Consider the following 13764-nt stretch of genomic DNA (forward strand, 5'->3'; position numbering starts at 1 on the left):
TGATGATGGCCATTTTGGCTTGTTGCCCTGCTTCAGTCACTGAAATATCGACCATTCTTTGCCTCCGCAGATGTTGCTTGGCTTACTAATTTCCTCCTGCAGTTTGTTTTTTGGCGGCTGTGTATGTCTGAAAGGACTTGAAAGGAGCAGCTTGCTGGATGGTCTGACACCCTTTCAAAACTGCTGTGAAACACAGCAAACTTCGTGATGCGTGTCAGTGTTAATAAATCTGTTTCTGACATTCAGGGCATCATGCACAAACCTGAAGCGTTTGATAGGACGAGGCAATGGCCTGTAATTGGGGCCAGTGCACTTGTCCAGGGGAGTAACATCTTGAAAGAAGAATAGAGCTGAGTTCTAGTCTTTCATATGAAAATCCATCACTAATGAAACTTCTTGGAAGAAACACTTCCCTACATTTGTTTTGCAACATTGGTTATATGACTATAACAGTTATATTATATAACAGTTTCGTGTGGTTTTATTTTTGTTTAGCGGATGTCATCTTCCAGTTAGATTGTTGGGCAACACTGGTGTGGTTGGCTTCTCAAGGTCTTTGAGAGAACAGGTAGAAAATTTGTCACATCTTTCTGAAGTAACATAACCATTCTGTTTTAATTTGGATGTGTTCATGGACTGGAGATGTCTCTTACATTGCCAGCATTTATTGCCCATCCTTAATTGCTTCTGAAGAGTCGTAAGTCAGGCGTCAGCTCTGTTGCTGGTTTTTACAGCATGTGTAAAGTAAGGAAGAGGGGCAGCAGATTTCCTTCTGAATGTTACTGTGGTTTTTTTTCACAACAGCATAGTTTTATAGTTTCCATTACTCGGTCTGACACTTTATAAATTCCAGATTTTTTAACTTGAATTTAAATCCCCAACTCAGTTGGTGGCATCTAAACTTCCCTCCGGATCAATATTTCTACCTTGCTGCCATTATCTTAACCATTATGCTATCACAGCACAGTAAAGTGCTTGCATCTTCGAAGATGCAAAAGATGCAAAGATCAGAAGATCTATTGTGCACCCAACATATTGATGCAATTACAAAGGCAGTGGTTAAATGCCATCAGGAGTTCGAGAAGACTTGGTATGTTACCAAAGACACTCAAATTTCTACAGACTTGCACCTATCACTCAGCACTTAAATGGAAGTACCATGGACACTGGGATGCAGAGCATCCTGCAGATTGAATTCAATAAGGATCATTGATCTCAGTCACACTCCATTGTGTCTGTTTAAAGATAAGTACAGTATTTGGGAACTATAACAGTGAAGACTTAAGGAAGAGGAAGTCGAGAGAACACACACCAGTCCTCTTACAGGGATCAGCAGTGGAAAGGGTAAGCAGTTTTAAGTTTCTAGGTGTCAACATCCCTGAGGATCTATCCTGGGCCCAACATATTGATGGAGTTACAAAGAAGGCACGACAGCAGCTATATTTCATTTGGAGATTGAGGAGAATTGGGTGTAAATCCCAGCCTCTGGTTGTTGGTCCACTGCTGTGGTCCGTAGCACCTTCCTGCTTCCTCTGTGTAGCCTCCTTGTTACGTTGCAAACATCAGTTATATCTTCCACCGGCCTCTCTGTCAAAGAAGACGATCCCAGCGCATTCACTCTTTCTTCAATGGTTGGCACTGGGTGTCAAGACTTAAGTGCGTGGAGCATCTCAGGTTAACAATGTGACTGGTTTATTGTTGCCTCAAGTATGGAGATACAATGCAAAAATTGGTTTTGCTAGCGGCTCAAGACTGGTAATTTCAAACCATATGTATATCGAGGTAGTAGAAAGGGAAAAACGGTAACAACGTAGAGTTTCGTGTTAATTACAGAGAGAGTATACTGCAGGTGGACTTTAAGGTGTAAGGACCGTGGCAAGGTAGATTATGAGATCAAGAGCGCATCTTTATTGTATAATAGTGGCGTAGAAGCTGTCTTTCCACCCCATGGCGTCTTATTTCTTATTTTTATCTTCCGCCCAATGGAAAGGGCAAGAAGGGAGAATGACAAGTGGGAGGGCTCTGTGATCATATGATGCTTCCTATGTTGGGAAAGCCCAAGACCAGAGGACACAGCCTCACAGTAGAGGGACCTCCTTTTTTAAGAGGTGATGAGAAACTTCTTTAGCCAGAGAGCACTGAATCTGTGGAATTCTTTACCATGGGCAGCAGCGGAGGCCAAGCCCTTGGGGTTATGTTGAAGGCCGAGGTCGATGGATTCTTCACTGGTCAGGGCGTGAAGGGATGCGGGGAGAAGGCAGGAGATTGGGGCTGAGAGAGAAAATGGATTGGCCATGACGAAATGGTAGAGCAGACTCGATAGGCTGGATGGCCTAATTCTGCTCCTTTATCTTACAGTCTTAATTGGTATGTCACCAAAAATACTCGCAAACTTCTACAGGTGTACAGTGAAGAGCATTCTAACTGGTTGTATCAACATCTGGTATGGAGGGGCTACTGCACGGGATTGGAAAAAGCTACAGAAAGCTCCCAACTCAGCCAGCTCCATCACGGGCACCAGCCTTCCCAGCATCGAGGACTTCTTCAAAAGGCAATGCCTCAAAATGGTGGCATCTGTCATTATGGACCCCCATCACCCAAGACATGCCCTTTCCTCATTGCTACCATCAAGGAGAAGGTACAGGAGCCTGAAGACACACATTCAATGTTTTAGGAGCTGCTTCTTCCCCTCCTGCATCAGAATTCTGAATTGCCTTTGTAATTGCATCAGATGAATCTATGAAAACTACCTCATTAATTTTTTTGTTCTCTTTTTGCAGTACTTAAAAAGGGAGTGTTTTTTTAAAAATATTACATTTTGCACAGTACTGCTGCCTCAAAACAACATATGTCAGATGCCAGTGGTATTAAACCTAATTCTGATTCTCAGTCTGGTTCCTAACGCTTAGGAGATGCCAAGTGGCAAGCAGTAGAAATCACAACAGTACAGAGATTAGCCCAAAGACCTTCAGCTGTGACGTAGGAGCATGTCTTGGATAAACAATTACCAAGAAGGCCGTCCAACCATGACCTTGTTTTTTTTCCTTATGTTTTCTTACGAGTGGGAGCCACTTGGTCTGTAAAGTCTACAAAGGCTCTCAGAAGAGTTCCTACACTGTCATGTCCATAAACTCTGGCAAATTTGGCCACCCGATTCAGATTAACCCACCAGGCCAAAGGTCTTTGGGTGTGCCAGGAAACCTGGGGGAAACCGATGCACTCTCAGTGAGAGTATGTACTCGGGACATGTTTTATTTAGCCGAGGGGTAAAATTCAGGGAATTGGATTGAAAGTAATTTCAAAGAGGAGAGATGAAGGATTAGAGTATAGTGAGCTTTGAGTTCATTGCCTGAAATGGGTGGTGGAACAGAAGCCTTCATCACAGTAAGTGGGTGTGTACTTCAAGAGCTGGGCACAGACCTCTCCACCCAGTAGTGGAAGGTGGGATTAGACTGAGGAGCTCTTTTCTTTTAACCAGTGTGACTGAGCAGCTTGCTGTGTTGTAATTTTTCTCTGCTTCTATGAAATGTAACACCTGTGTGGTGTTCATTTGTAATACTGCTCTCTCACACTCTTCAGCAAATACTGAATTTCTGACTCCTGATTCTTTGTTTTCTGTACAGGTCATTGGCATCCAACCTCCCATCAGACCTCAACACTTTCTGCCTATGAAATTACAATCCCACAACAGCTGTCGGAGAGAGAGAAGAGAGACGTGGGTCCGAGCTCTTCATCGCAGGTACACTGGAAAGTAATTGTTCTGCTGGATCTTTCTGACTGGCTGTACTGGTGATGTTACGCAGGAGTATAACTTGGGAAAATATTTGTCACGCGTACCTCGAAATATTGAAATGTAACAGTGAAATGTAACGTTTTGCTTCATCAACCAGCATAGTTGGATAAAGTGCTGGGGAGCAGTGCGCAAATGTCACTGTGCTTCTGGCACCCACGTGGCATGTCCGCAACTTACAATATTGTGGCAGGAAAATCAATAACTCAGTATGTTATATGATGTGATTGAATCATTGGGATGATTGGGAAATGACCAGGCTGCAGGAATAAAACTAAGAAAGCTCAAAGAATGTTGGTGTTTATTGTGAGGAGAACTAATACAAATGAGGGGTGGGGGTTATACCTCAGTTCTGTTGAGTATTGGAGTATGTAGTTCAGTATTGATCTCCTAATTTACACTGGGATATGCATAGATTGGAAGAAGTTTACTAGACTAATATCTGGAAAGGGTGGGTTGGTTTATGAAGAAAAGCTGGACAGGTTATGCTTGTATCTGCTGGAATTCTGAAGAGTGAGAGGGAATGATTGAAACGTGCAGGATCTTAAAGAGTTGCGGAGAGGATGTTTTCACTGGTGGGAGAATCTCGAACTAAGGGGTCTTCTGTTTAAAATAAATGATTTCCCATTTAAAAAGTTGAAGCAAATATTTCTTTCTCGGCATGTCTTCGGAAGTCCCTTGCTCAAGGAACAGTGGAAGAAGTGTGAATCTTTTTAAAGTACATGGAATGGGCTGCTGGCAACAGTGGTGGAGGCGAATATGGTAGGGTCTTTTAAAAGACTTTTAGATAGGTACATGGAGCTTAGTAAAATGGAGGGCTATAGGTAAGCCTGGTAATTTCTAAGGTAGGAACGTGTTAGGCACAACTCTGTGGGCCGAAGGGCCTGTATTGTGCTGTAGGGTTTCTATGCTTTCTATGTTTCTAAAGCATTGCCAGACAGATAGATTATTTTAAGCAGTGGACTGCAAGGTCACTGCAGTAAACAGGAATCCAAATTAAGGCTGCAATCTGATCTTATTGAATGGCTTTGCAGGCTCGAGGGGCTGAATAGTCTACTCCCTCTCCTTGTTAGTGAAGTGGAAAAATTGTGGAGATTTTAGACGAGGATTTATTTAGGGCAGTTTATGGCAGCTGAACTTTGTTGGCCACTGTAAATCAGCAGCCAGTTAACCTACCAGACTGATTCAACTAGCGACCTTCTTGTCACTGATTTGACTGTCAATTCCCTTCAGGAGCCTTTGCCATTTTCATTGGAGGAATTACACCAGTGACCCGCACGGCTTTGCAATGTAGGAGTAAATTGGAGGGGACCGAAGTAGCCTCGGAGAGAATGTGCAAGCTTCACACAGACAGCACACATTGATGGACTTAATTGTGTTGGGTTCTATCGTGTTCCTTGTTTCGTGGCTGCCTGCAAGCTGACAAATCTCAACTTGTATACTCTGTACATACTTTGATAATAAATGTATCTTGAAGATTTGAACTTTATTTATCACATGCACATCTAAAGGTATAGTGAAATGTGTCTGTGTGAACAAAGTGGTTGATGAAAAATCGCCTGAGAATCCCCATTTACATAAAATGATTGTTCATCCTAATGTATACATTTCCTCAATTTCCTGAATGTCTGCTCTTCCGACACCCCTTACCTTTCCCATACAGGAGATTGAGTTCCCTCAGTTCTCACCTTTGACCACTATTTCCTCCACATCCAGCTTTTCAACCTTTGCTATGTTCCCCAGCAGCAGGATACCACACCTGTCCCACCTTCCCCTCTTTCTCCAGCCTCCCTTCTGCTTTCTTTAGGGACCACACTCTATGAACGCCTGACCCACTTCTCCCTTCCCATACCTTGCTATTTCAGGAAGTGTAACATGACCCTTCACCTCCATTTGAGGAAGAGGTTCATGTGCAACTTCTCCAACCTGCTCTGTTACATTCAGTAACAAGAACATCTGCAGATGCTGGAAATCAAAGCTACACACACAAAATGCTGGACAAAATGAGCAAGCCAGGCAGCAGCTATGGAAAAGAGTAAACAGTGGATGTTTCAGGCTGAGAATGTTGCATTCAGTGCTTGTGATGTGACCTTCTCTATATCAGTCAGACAAAGTGTAGATGAGGTGACTGATTTACTAACTGCCTCTACACTGTCCCCAGTGGCCATCTTGAGCTCTTTGTTCTGTACCACTTCAATCTCTCTTTCTCGCTCCCACGCCAATCTGTCCTCCAGCTTTTTCCATCCCAGTGTGAGCCCAAAGGCAAACAAGAGCAGATCCTCATAATCCACCTGGGTAGCCCTCAGCCCAATGGTACCAATACTGGGTTTTCCAATTTTAGCTATCTCTCCCACTCCCACCAGTCTGCTGAGGGCCGTTCTCCCTTTGTAGACCTTTTCCATCCCTCTCTTCCTCACTATCCTCTCTCACTTGCCTTAATTTCCCACTCATCTGAGATCTCTTCTCCCTAGTTACACCTTTCCTGTTCTCTTCCCCCACCTGGTTTCATTTGCCCATCATTACCTGTTTCCACCTATCACCTTTTAGCTCTTTCTCTACCCTGGAGGAGATGTACTTGTGAACAGCAGTACCATTGCCAGCAGGTACTGTCCCAAAAGATTCAGAGAGTGGCTGTGGCTGGAACCGTGCTACGACCAGGAAGCTAAGAGCAGAAGTTAAGATAACTTTGCAGCAGAGTGAGAGGGATGTGGCCAAGGAGGTCAGGAGTGCCTCTGTGTCTGTGGGGTGGAGATTTCAACGAGAAGCTCTGTGCATTGGTGACTGGCAAGATGACCGATATGTCTGCATTTGGTCTTTGCAATGAGGAGGGAGGGAGGCAGACCCTGAAATTACATATAGGCATTCAGCTCAAAGCAGTGCAATAAAAAAAAAACTACCCCTCCTTGTAGCCTCTTTCCTGGACTCTACCAGGTCAAAGTACTGACATATCAATAAATCATTTGCCACTAATTTCTGTTGACTTTAGATCACTGGTGCTACTAACTGAAAGTATAAATACTTGCCTGTGACAAGTTTATGTATTATAATTTCCTTTGATAAGCAAATGGGTTGTACCGGCCACAAAAGTCAATATTTTCTTTGATAAATTAGTTGCCAATTAAAAGACTCCATCCTATTTTTCCAAAATGTGGAGTTCTACATGAGAGCTATTGTGAGGGGAGGGAAGAGATAAAGATATCAACATTTTATTTAATCATTATTCATGTAGATGCAGTCAGCCTATTGTTTTGTCAGTGAATTATTGATGTTGTTCTTGTATTTTAAAAAAATTAGCTAACTATTCTATTTTTTTGTATGGAACGTTGCAGGGCAGGCTGTCGTATGTCATTCAGATAGCGGGACGTGACCATGTTATTCACCTGACGAAAAATGAGTGAGTATTTTCTCTTCATATTCCTAGTATTGTCTGTATTCTGCAGCTGCAATGTAATCTGTGTGAACAGCTTACTCGCATCTTCTCAGAATGGCTGTGAGGCCCATCAGGTCTATCCCAGAACTTGGATTACACGTTTCCTCTAATTTCATGTCATCATCAGGCACCATGCCCAGTTTGAGCTTTGACTGCCATGGCCCACACACTCCTGTTTCGGGTCAAGTGGATCAATTCATTGGTTTTCATTTCCAGTTCTCTGGCCGCTGTCTCCATCATCATTTGTCTTTGCCTTTCTCTTGCTTTCTTCCCTTCAATCTTTCCCATAATTACCGTGCATTCTAACTCCTCTTCCCTAATTACATGTCCAATGAAGTTACGTTGCCTTTTCATGATATCATACATTATTTCTCTTTTTGTGTTTGCTCTGTTCATGACATCCTCATTAAATATTCGATTCGTCCGTGATATTCTTTGCATCTTCCTCAAAAACCACATCCCTGCTGCTACAATTCGTTTCCTCATGTTACTAGATATTGTACAACATTCTGAACCATATAACATAGCTGGCTAAACGTAACATTTCAGTACTCTGAGGCGGGTTGTCATGCCTAGTTTAGTATTGGTCAGCATACTCTTCATTCTCGTAAAGGTGTCTTTTGCCATCCCTATTCTTCTTTTGATGTCCAAGTCGCACCTACCATCTGATGGCACCCAGCTTCCTAAGTAGCAAAAGTTCTGTACTTGTTTTATGCCTTCCCCATTTATTCTCAGCCTGCAGATAGGATTCTCCTTCTTTTTGGATACCACCATACATTCTGTCTTCTTGCAATTGATAAGTAGACCTATTTTTGCACTTCCTTCAAAAATTATATCAATTAAGTTTTGTAGTTCTTCCTCCGTACTTGCAATTAACACAGTGTCATCAGCATACCTGAAATTATTAATGTTTTCACTGCCAACTTTGATTCCCAATATGTCTCTTATTTTTGTAATATTGTTTCACTGTTCATATTATATAAACCAGGGGAGAAAACACACCCTTGTCTTAACGCCTCTCTTGATTTTCGTAAACTGACTCACTTCTCCATCTATTCTTACAGTGGCAGTTTGTTCCCAGTACAGATTTCTGATTAGGCGGAGGTCTTTCGAATCTAGATCTAGAGTTTTCTGTAATATTTCAAATAACTTATTGTGCTTCACTTTATCAAATGCTTTTGTGTAGTCGATAAAACAAACAAACAAATCTTTTTGCACTTGAATAGCTCGTTCTGATAGTATCCTTAACATCAATATTGCATTTCCTGTACACTTGTCTTTCACAAAACCACATTGTTCTTTGCCTGTTTCAGCTTGTATCTTACTTTTAGCTCTTGTCATCAAAATTCTTAGCAGTATCTTGGTGATATGACTCATTAAACTTATGGTCCTTATGTAAATTACATTCTATTGCTCCAGCTTTCCTAGGAAGAGTGATAAATACTGATTTTTTTTTTATCTCTTCTGGTGTTATTCCAGTCTCATAAATGTCATTGATTAAATCAGTAAGTTTTTCAATTCCATAATCTTCAAGGGCGATAATTTGTTCTATTACTAATTCATTAGGACCTGCTGCCTTTCCTTTCTTCATCTTATTTATTGCATTACGAACTTCAAATTTTAAAATACTTGGATTTTCAATGTTTTTCTTAATTTCTGGTTTTTCGCCTTGGTCGTCTTCAAACAATCCCCAAATATACTCAGTTCATCTGTTCATAACCTCATCTTTTTCCATGATAATGGTACCGTCCTTTGCTTTCAAACATCCACCTGAAGAACAGAGGAGCTTTTTACCAGTGATATACTTGATTTGTTGATGTAACCTTTTTGGATCAGTAATAGGGATTCTCATTCCTGGTTTAACCATTCTTCTTTGGCTTTTTGACATAAGCTTTTAACTCTTTTATCTAAAGACATATTCTATAGAATTTGCTTTCTTCTGTCTCCTTTCTTCCATTAGATTTTTGATTTCATCTGTCATTCATTTATTCTTTGGGCTTTTTTCTTTCTTAGGAATCACTGACTTTGCTGATTCTACCAAGGCATCCTTTAGAGAGTTAAGTTTCATTTCTACATGACTGCTATCATCTTCAACAGACTCTATTTCTAGACTTTGAAGTCTATTCCCTACTTCAATTGTAAACTTCTGTCTTAAGTTTTCTTCTTTAATTAATTGCAAGTAGTCAAGGGATTGTTCAGGTTTTTGCTTCATTAGTTTTTTAAGTTTTACTTTTACATGACATACTACTGGGTTATGGTCACTATTACAGCCTGCACCTGGATATATTTTGCACTGAGTCACTGAGTTTCTAAATCTTTGGTTTATAGTAATAAAGTCAATTTGATTTCTAGTGTTATCACCTGGACTTTTCCAGGTCCTCAAGCGTCTTGGATGGTTTTTAAAGTAGGTATTCATAATGACCTGATTATTCATCTTGCACCATTCTACCCATTTCTCACCTCTTTCACTTCTTTCCCCAGTCCAAATTTTCCTATGGTATTTCCATCAGCACCTTGCCCTACTTTAGCATTTAGATCTCCTGTGTCAATAACAATATCTTGAGATTTGCATCCATTATTTGCTTGTTCAAGCTCTTCATAGAATTTATCTATATCCTCATTTGTTCCATCTGTTGTTGGTGCATATACCTGTATAATTGCTAAATCAAATGGTTGTCCTCTGAATCTAACAAGGAGCACTTTTTCTGATATTGCCCAATGTCCTAAAAAACTTTTTGCCATGTCTTCATCCATAAGAATTCCTACTCCATTAGTATGGGATGTTCCACAAGAATAAACTAGTGTTTTATTTCTAACCGGACATGTTCCAGCACCTATCCAACGAACTTCGCTAATTCCCATGATGTTAATCTTTAGTCTTTCCATTTCATTTATCACATTGTCCAATCTTTCTGCTTGATATAGGGCTCTTACATTCCAAGTGGCAATAATTTTCTTTTGTGTTACTTTAATTTTATGAGCGGTAGCTTGATGATGGTCGGGGATCCCCTGCTGGCCAGAATCAACCCTACCAAGCAAAGCATCTTCAGAGTTGTCTTGAAGATCCTCTTGATGCTGTTGTTATCATTCTCCCTCCCCCTCCCCCCCCCCACCGGAGCTGGAACAATGATTAAAGTGCCATCTGTTCTACTTTGCAAAAGAGTGTCCTCTGTGTTCTTGACTTGAGTTTGCATACCGCCAAAGGCCGATTTTAACCAAGCACTTGAGGTATTGTGTGTAGCAATTAGCAAACAAGAAACAGCCTACCCCAACGCCTTTCAAATCATTGTCGGGTCTTCAGTCAGGCTTGTTTCAAGCAATCTCTGCCTATTTATCATCAGCTAGTCACCTGTAGCGCCAGGGATTCCAACACACTCGACCACAGGAATGCCTACTGTTCCATCCCTAGACCCCATTTTGGGAAATCTGATCATTTGGATGACGTGCTCTTACTAACATTCGGGCAGAGGCTAAACAGCAAGGCTCCAGAGATGAGGACGACAAAGAGGTGATTGCAGGAGGCAGAGGAATGGCTACGGGGTTGCTTTGAGTTGGTGCACTGGACTCAATAGATTATCACAGACTTTATAAAAACAGTTCTGGATGAGCGTGTGCCCACAAAATCGTTCAGAATGGTCCCCAATCAGAAGCGATAGATGAACCAAGAGATACGCACTCTGCTGAGCGTCAGATCAGTGGCGTTCAGTTCTGGCCACCAGGTAAAGTACAAGAGGTCCAGGTACAACGTCTGGAAAGCCACCTCAGGTGTGAAGTGGCAATTCCAGGCCAAACTTGAATCAGTGAAGGATGCTTGACAACTCTTGCAGAGCTAAAGGGCCATCACCTCCTACAAAGTGAAACCAAGCGACATAGGTGACAACTAGGTTTCGCTTCCAGTTGAGCTCAGTGCCTTCTGTGCTCACTTTGACCATTAAAGTGTGGAGGCACCCTCACGAGCTCTCACAGCCCCTGACAACCCAGTCATTTCCGTCTCTCAGGCTGATGTGGAGCGTCCTCCAAGAGGGTGAACCCACAGAAAGCCTCCTGCCCAGATGCGGTACCTGGCCAAGTACTAAATACCTGCGCTGATCAACTGGCTGGAGTGTTCACTGAGATCTTTAGCCTCTTGCTTCAGCAATCTGATTTACCCACCTATTTCAAGCAGGTTTCAATTACTCTGGTGCCTCAGGAAAAGCTGGTAATCTGCCTCAGTGGCTATTGCCTAGTGACCGTTACATCCATTGTAATGCAGTGCTCTGAGAGGTTGGTGATGAAACATATCAATTCCTGCCCGAGGAGCAACTTGGATCTGCATCAATTTGCCTATCATCACAACAGGTCAACAGCAGATGCCTTTCATTGGCTCTTCACTCAACACTGGAACATTTGGACAGTAAAGTTGTAGTAATCAGGTTTCTCTTCATTGACTACAGCTCAGCCTCGATAGCATCATCTCCTGAAACTAATCAATAAGCCCCAAGACCTCCTTGTGTAACTAAATCCTTGATTTTCTCAGGTAGACCACAGTCAGTTTGGATTGGCAACAGCATCCCCTCCATGATCTCCATCAGCACAGATGCACCACAAGGCTGTGTGCTCAGTTCAGCTTTTGTTGCTTTATACTTATGACTGTGAAGCTAAGCACAGCTTCAACACCATGTTCAAGTTTGCTGACAACATCATTACTACTGGCTGTAATTGCTGCCGAAGTGCATCTACTAAATACTGACTTGAAGGGAGTGAATACTTGCACAATCAATTATTTTCTGCTTTATAGTTGTAATTTAGATCACTTTGTAGAGCTCTGTTTTCACTTTGACATGAAAGAGTCTTTTTCTGTTGATCAGTGTCAAAAATTAGATCCACTGTGATTCAATGTTGTAACACAATGAAAACCTCTAAGGATGGAGGAATACTTTTTATAGGTACTTACAACAGAGACAGCCTTTCTAATCAGTTTTTTGAGCCGCATGCACACCACCGCAGAGAAGACTACTGGCGACAACAGACGGTAGAACATGTGAAGGAGAGGCCTGCATACTCCAAAGGACTACAGTCTCCTCAGGGTGGAGGCAACTCTGGCCCTTCTTGTACACAGCCTCTGTGTTAGTGCTGCACTCAAGACTGTCATCCAGGTGCACACCCAGGTACTTGTAATCCCTCACCACATCGTTGTCCTCACCATCAATGGTAACGGAGCAGTGTAGGCTTGGTCTTCCTAAAGCCCGTCACCATCTCCTTTATCTTAACCAGTTTATTGAGCCTGTTGGCATCACACGTGTTGATGCCATTGCCCCAGCACACAACCACATAGACGATTGTACTGGTGACAACAGGTTGGTAGAGCACGTGAAGGAGAGGCCTGTATATTCTAAAGGACCTCAGTCTTCTCAGGAAATAGAGGCTATTTTGGCCCTTCTTGTACCCGGCCTCTGTGTTGGTGCTCCACTCAAGTCTGTCATCCAGGTGTACCCCCAGGTACTTGTAGGTCCTCACTACATCTATGTCCTCATCATTGATAGTAACAGGGAACAGTGCAGGACTAGTCTTCTTAAAGTCCATCACCATCTCCTTTGTCTTACTGATGTTGAGCTGCAGATGATTCAGCTTGCACCATTTGACAAAGTCCTTACCAGAGCCCTGTATTAGTCGTTCTGTCCTCCCATTATGCACACAACTATTCCTGAGTCAGTGGAGAATTTCTACAGAAGACATGACCCAGTGTTGTGTCTGAAGTCTGAGGTATACAGGGTAAACAGGAAGGGAGCCAATACAGTCCCCTGTGGGGCTCCAGTGCTACTTATAGCCATGTCTGACACACAGCTCTGAAGCTGCACAAACTGTGGTTTGCCTGTCAGGTTGTCCATTATCCAGGATATAATGGAAGTGCCAACTTGCATTGAATGGAGCTTTTACCCCAGCAATGAGGGCTCTATGGTATTGAAGGCACTAGAAAAATCAAGATACATGATCCTCGTAATGCTGCCCTGCTTGTCCAAATGGGAGTAGGCTCTGTTCAGCTGGCAGATGACAGCATTGTGCCTCCAATGTGCTCCTGGTAGGCAAACCGCAGGGGATTAAGGGCTGATCTGACCAGGGGTCGGAGGTGAGCCAGGACCAGCCTCTCTAGGATCTTCTTGATGTGTGAGGTCACGGCCACTGGACAGTAGTCATTGAAGAATTTTGGTTGGCCCTTCTTGGATATTGGGATCACACACGATGCTTTCCACACAGTCGGGACCCTTTACAGGCGGAGACTCAGATTAAGAGTATGCTGGAGAACTCCACACAGCTGCTCAGCACACCCCTTCAGGACCACAGTGCCTCTGCTACTTTAGAAGTTTGCAAAGATTCTGCATGTTATCTAAAACTTTTGACAAACCTCTTCGATGTGTGGCTCAGAGTATATTGTCTGATTGCATTTTGGCCTAGTATAGAAGCACCAATGACCTTGACTGGAAAAGCGACAAAAAAATAGAGGATACCGCCAACTCCATCATGGGTAAAGCCGTCCCCCGCCATTTAGCACATGTGCATGGAGGGC

General features: G+C 42.6%; 1 protein-coding gene across 2 annotated transcripts in view; it reads left to right on the forward strand.

Annotated features, from left to right (window-relative positions):
- Positions 1–13764, forward strand: part of LOC134350974 (disintegrin and metalloproteinase domain-containing protein 9-like) — a 156337-nt gene that overhangs the window by 52185 nt on the left and 90388 nt on the right. For both annotated transcript variants that reach the window (XM_063056913.1, XM_063056914.1), the window contains exons 2-3: positions 3624–3739; positions 7120–7184. In XM_063056913.1, the coding sequence (XP_062912983.1) occupies positions 3624–3739; positions 7120–7184 (181 nt within the window). The remainder of the gene's footprint in view (positions 1–3623; positions 3740–7119; positions 7185–13764) is intronic.

Source organism: Mobula hypostoma, chromosome 8, assembly GCF_963921235.1.
Source record: "Mobula hypostoma chromosome 8, sMobHyp1.1, whole genome shotgun sequence".
Classification (NCBI taxonomy): Eukaryota; Metazoa; Chordata; class Chondrichthyes; order Myliobatiformes; family Myliobatidae; genus Mobula; species Mobula hypostoma.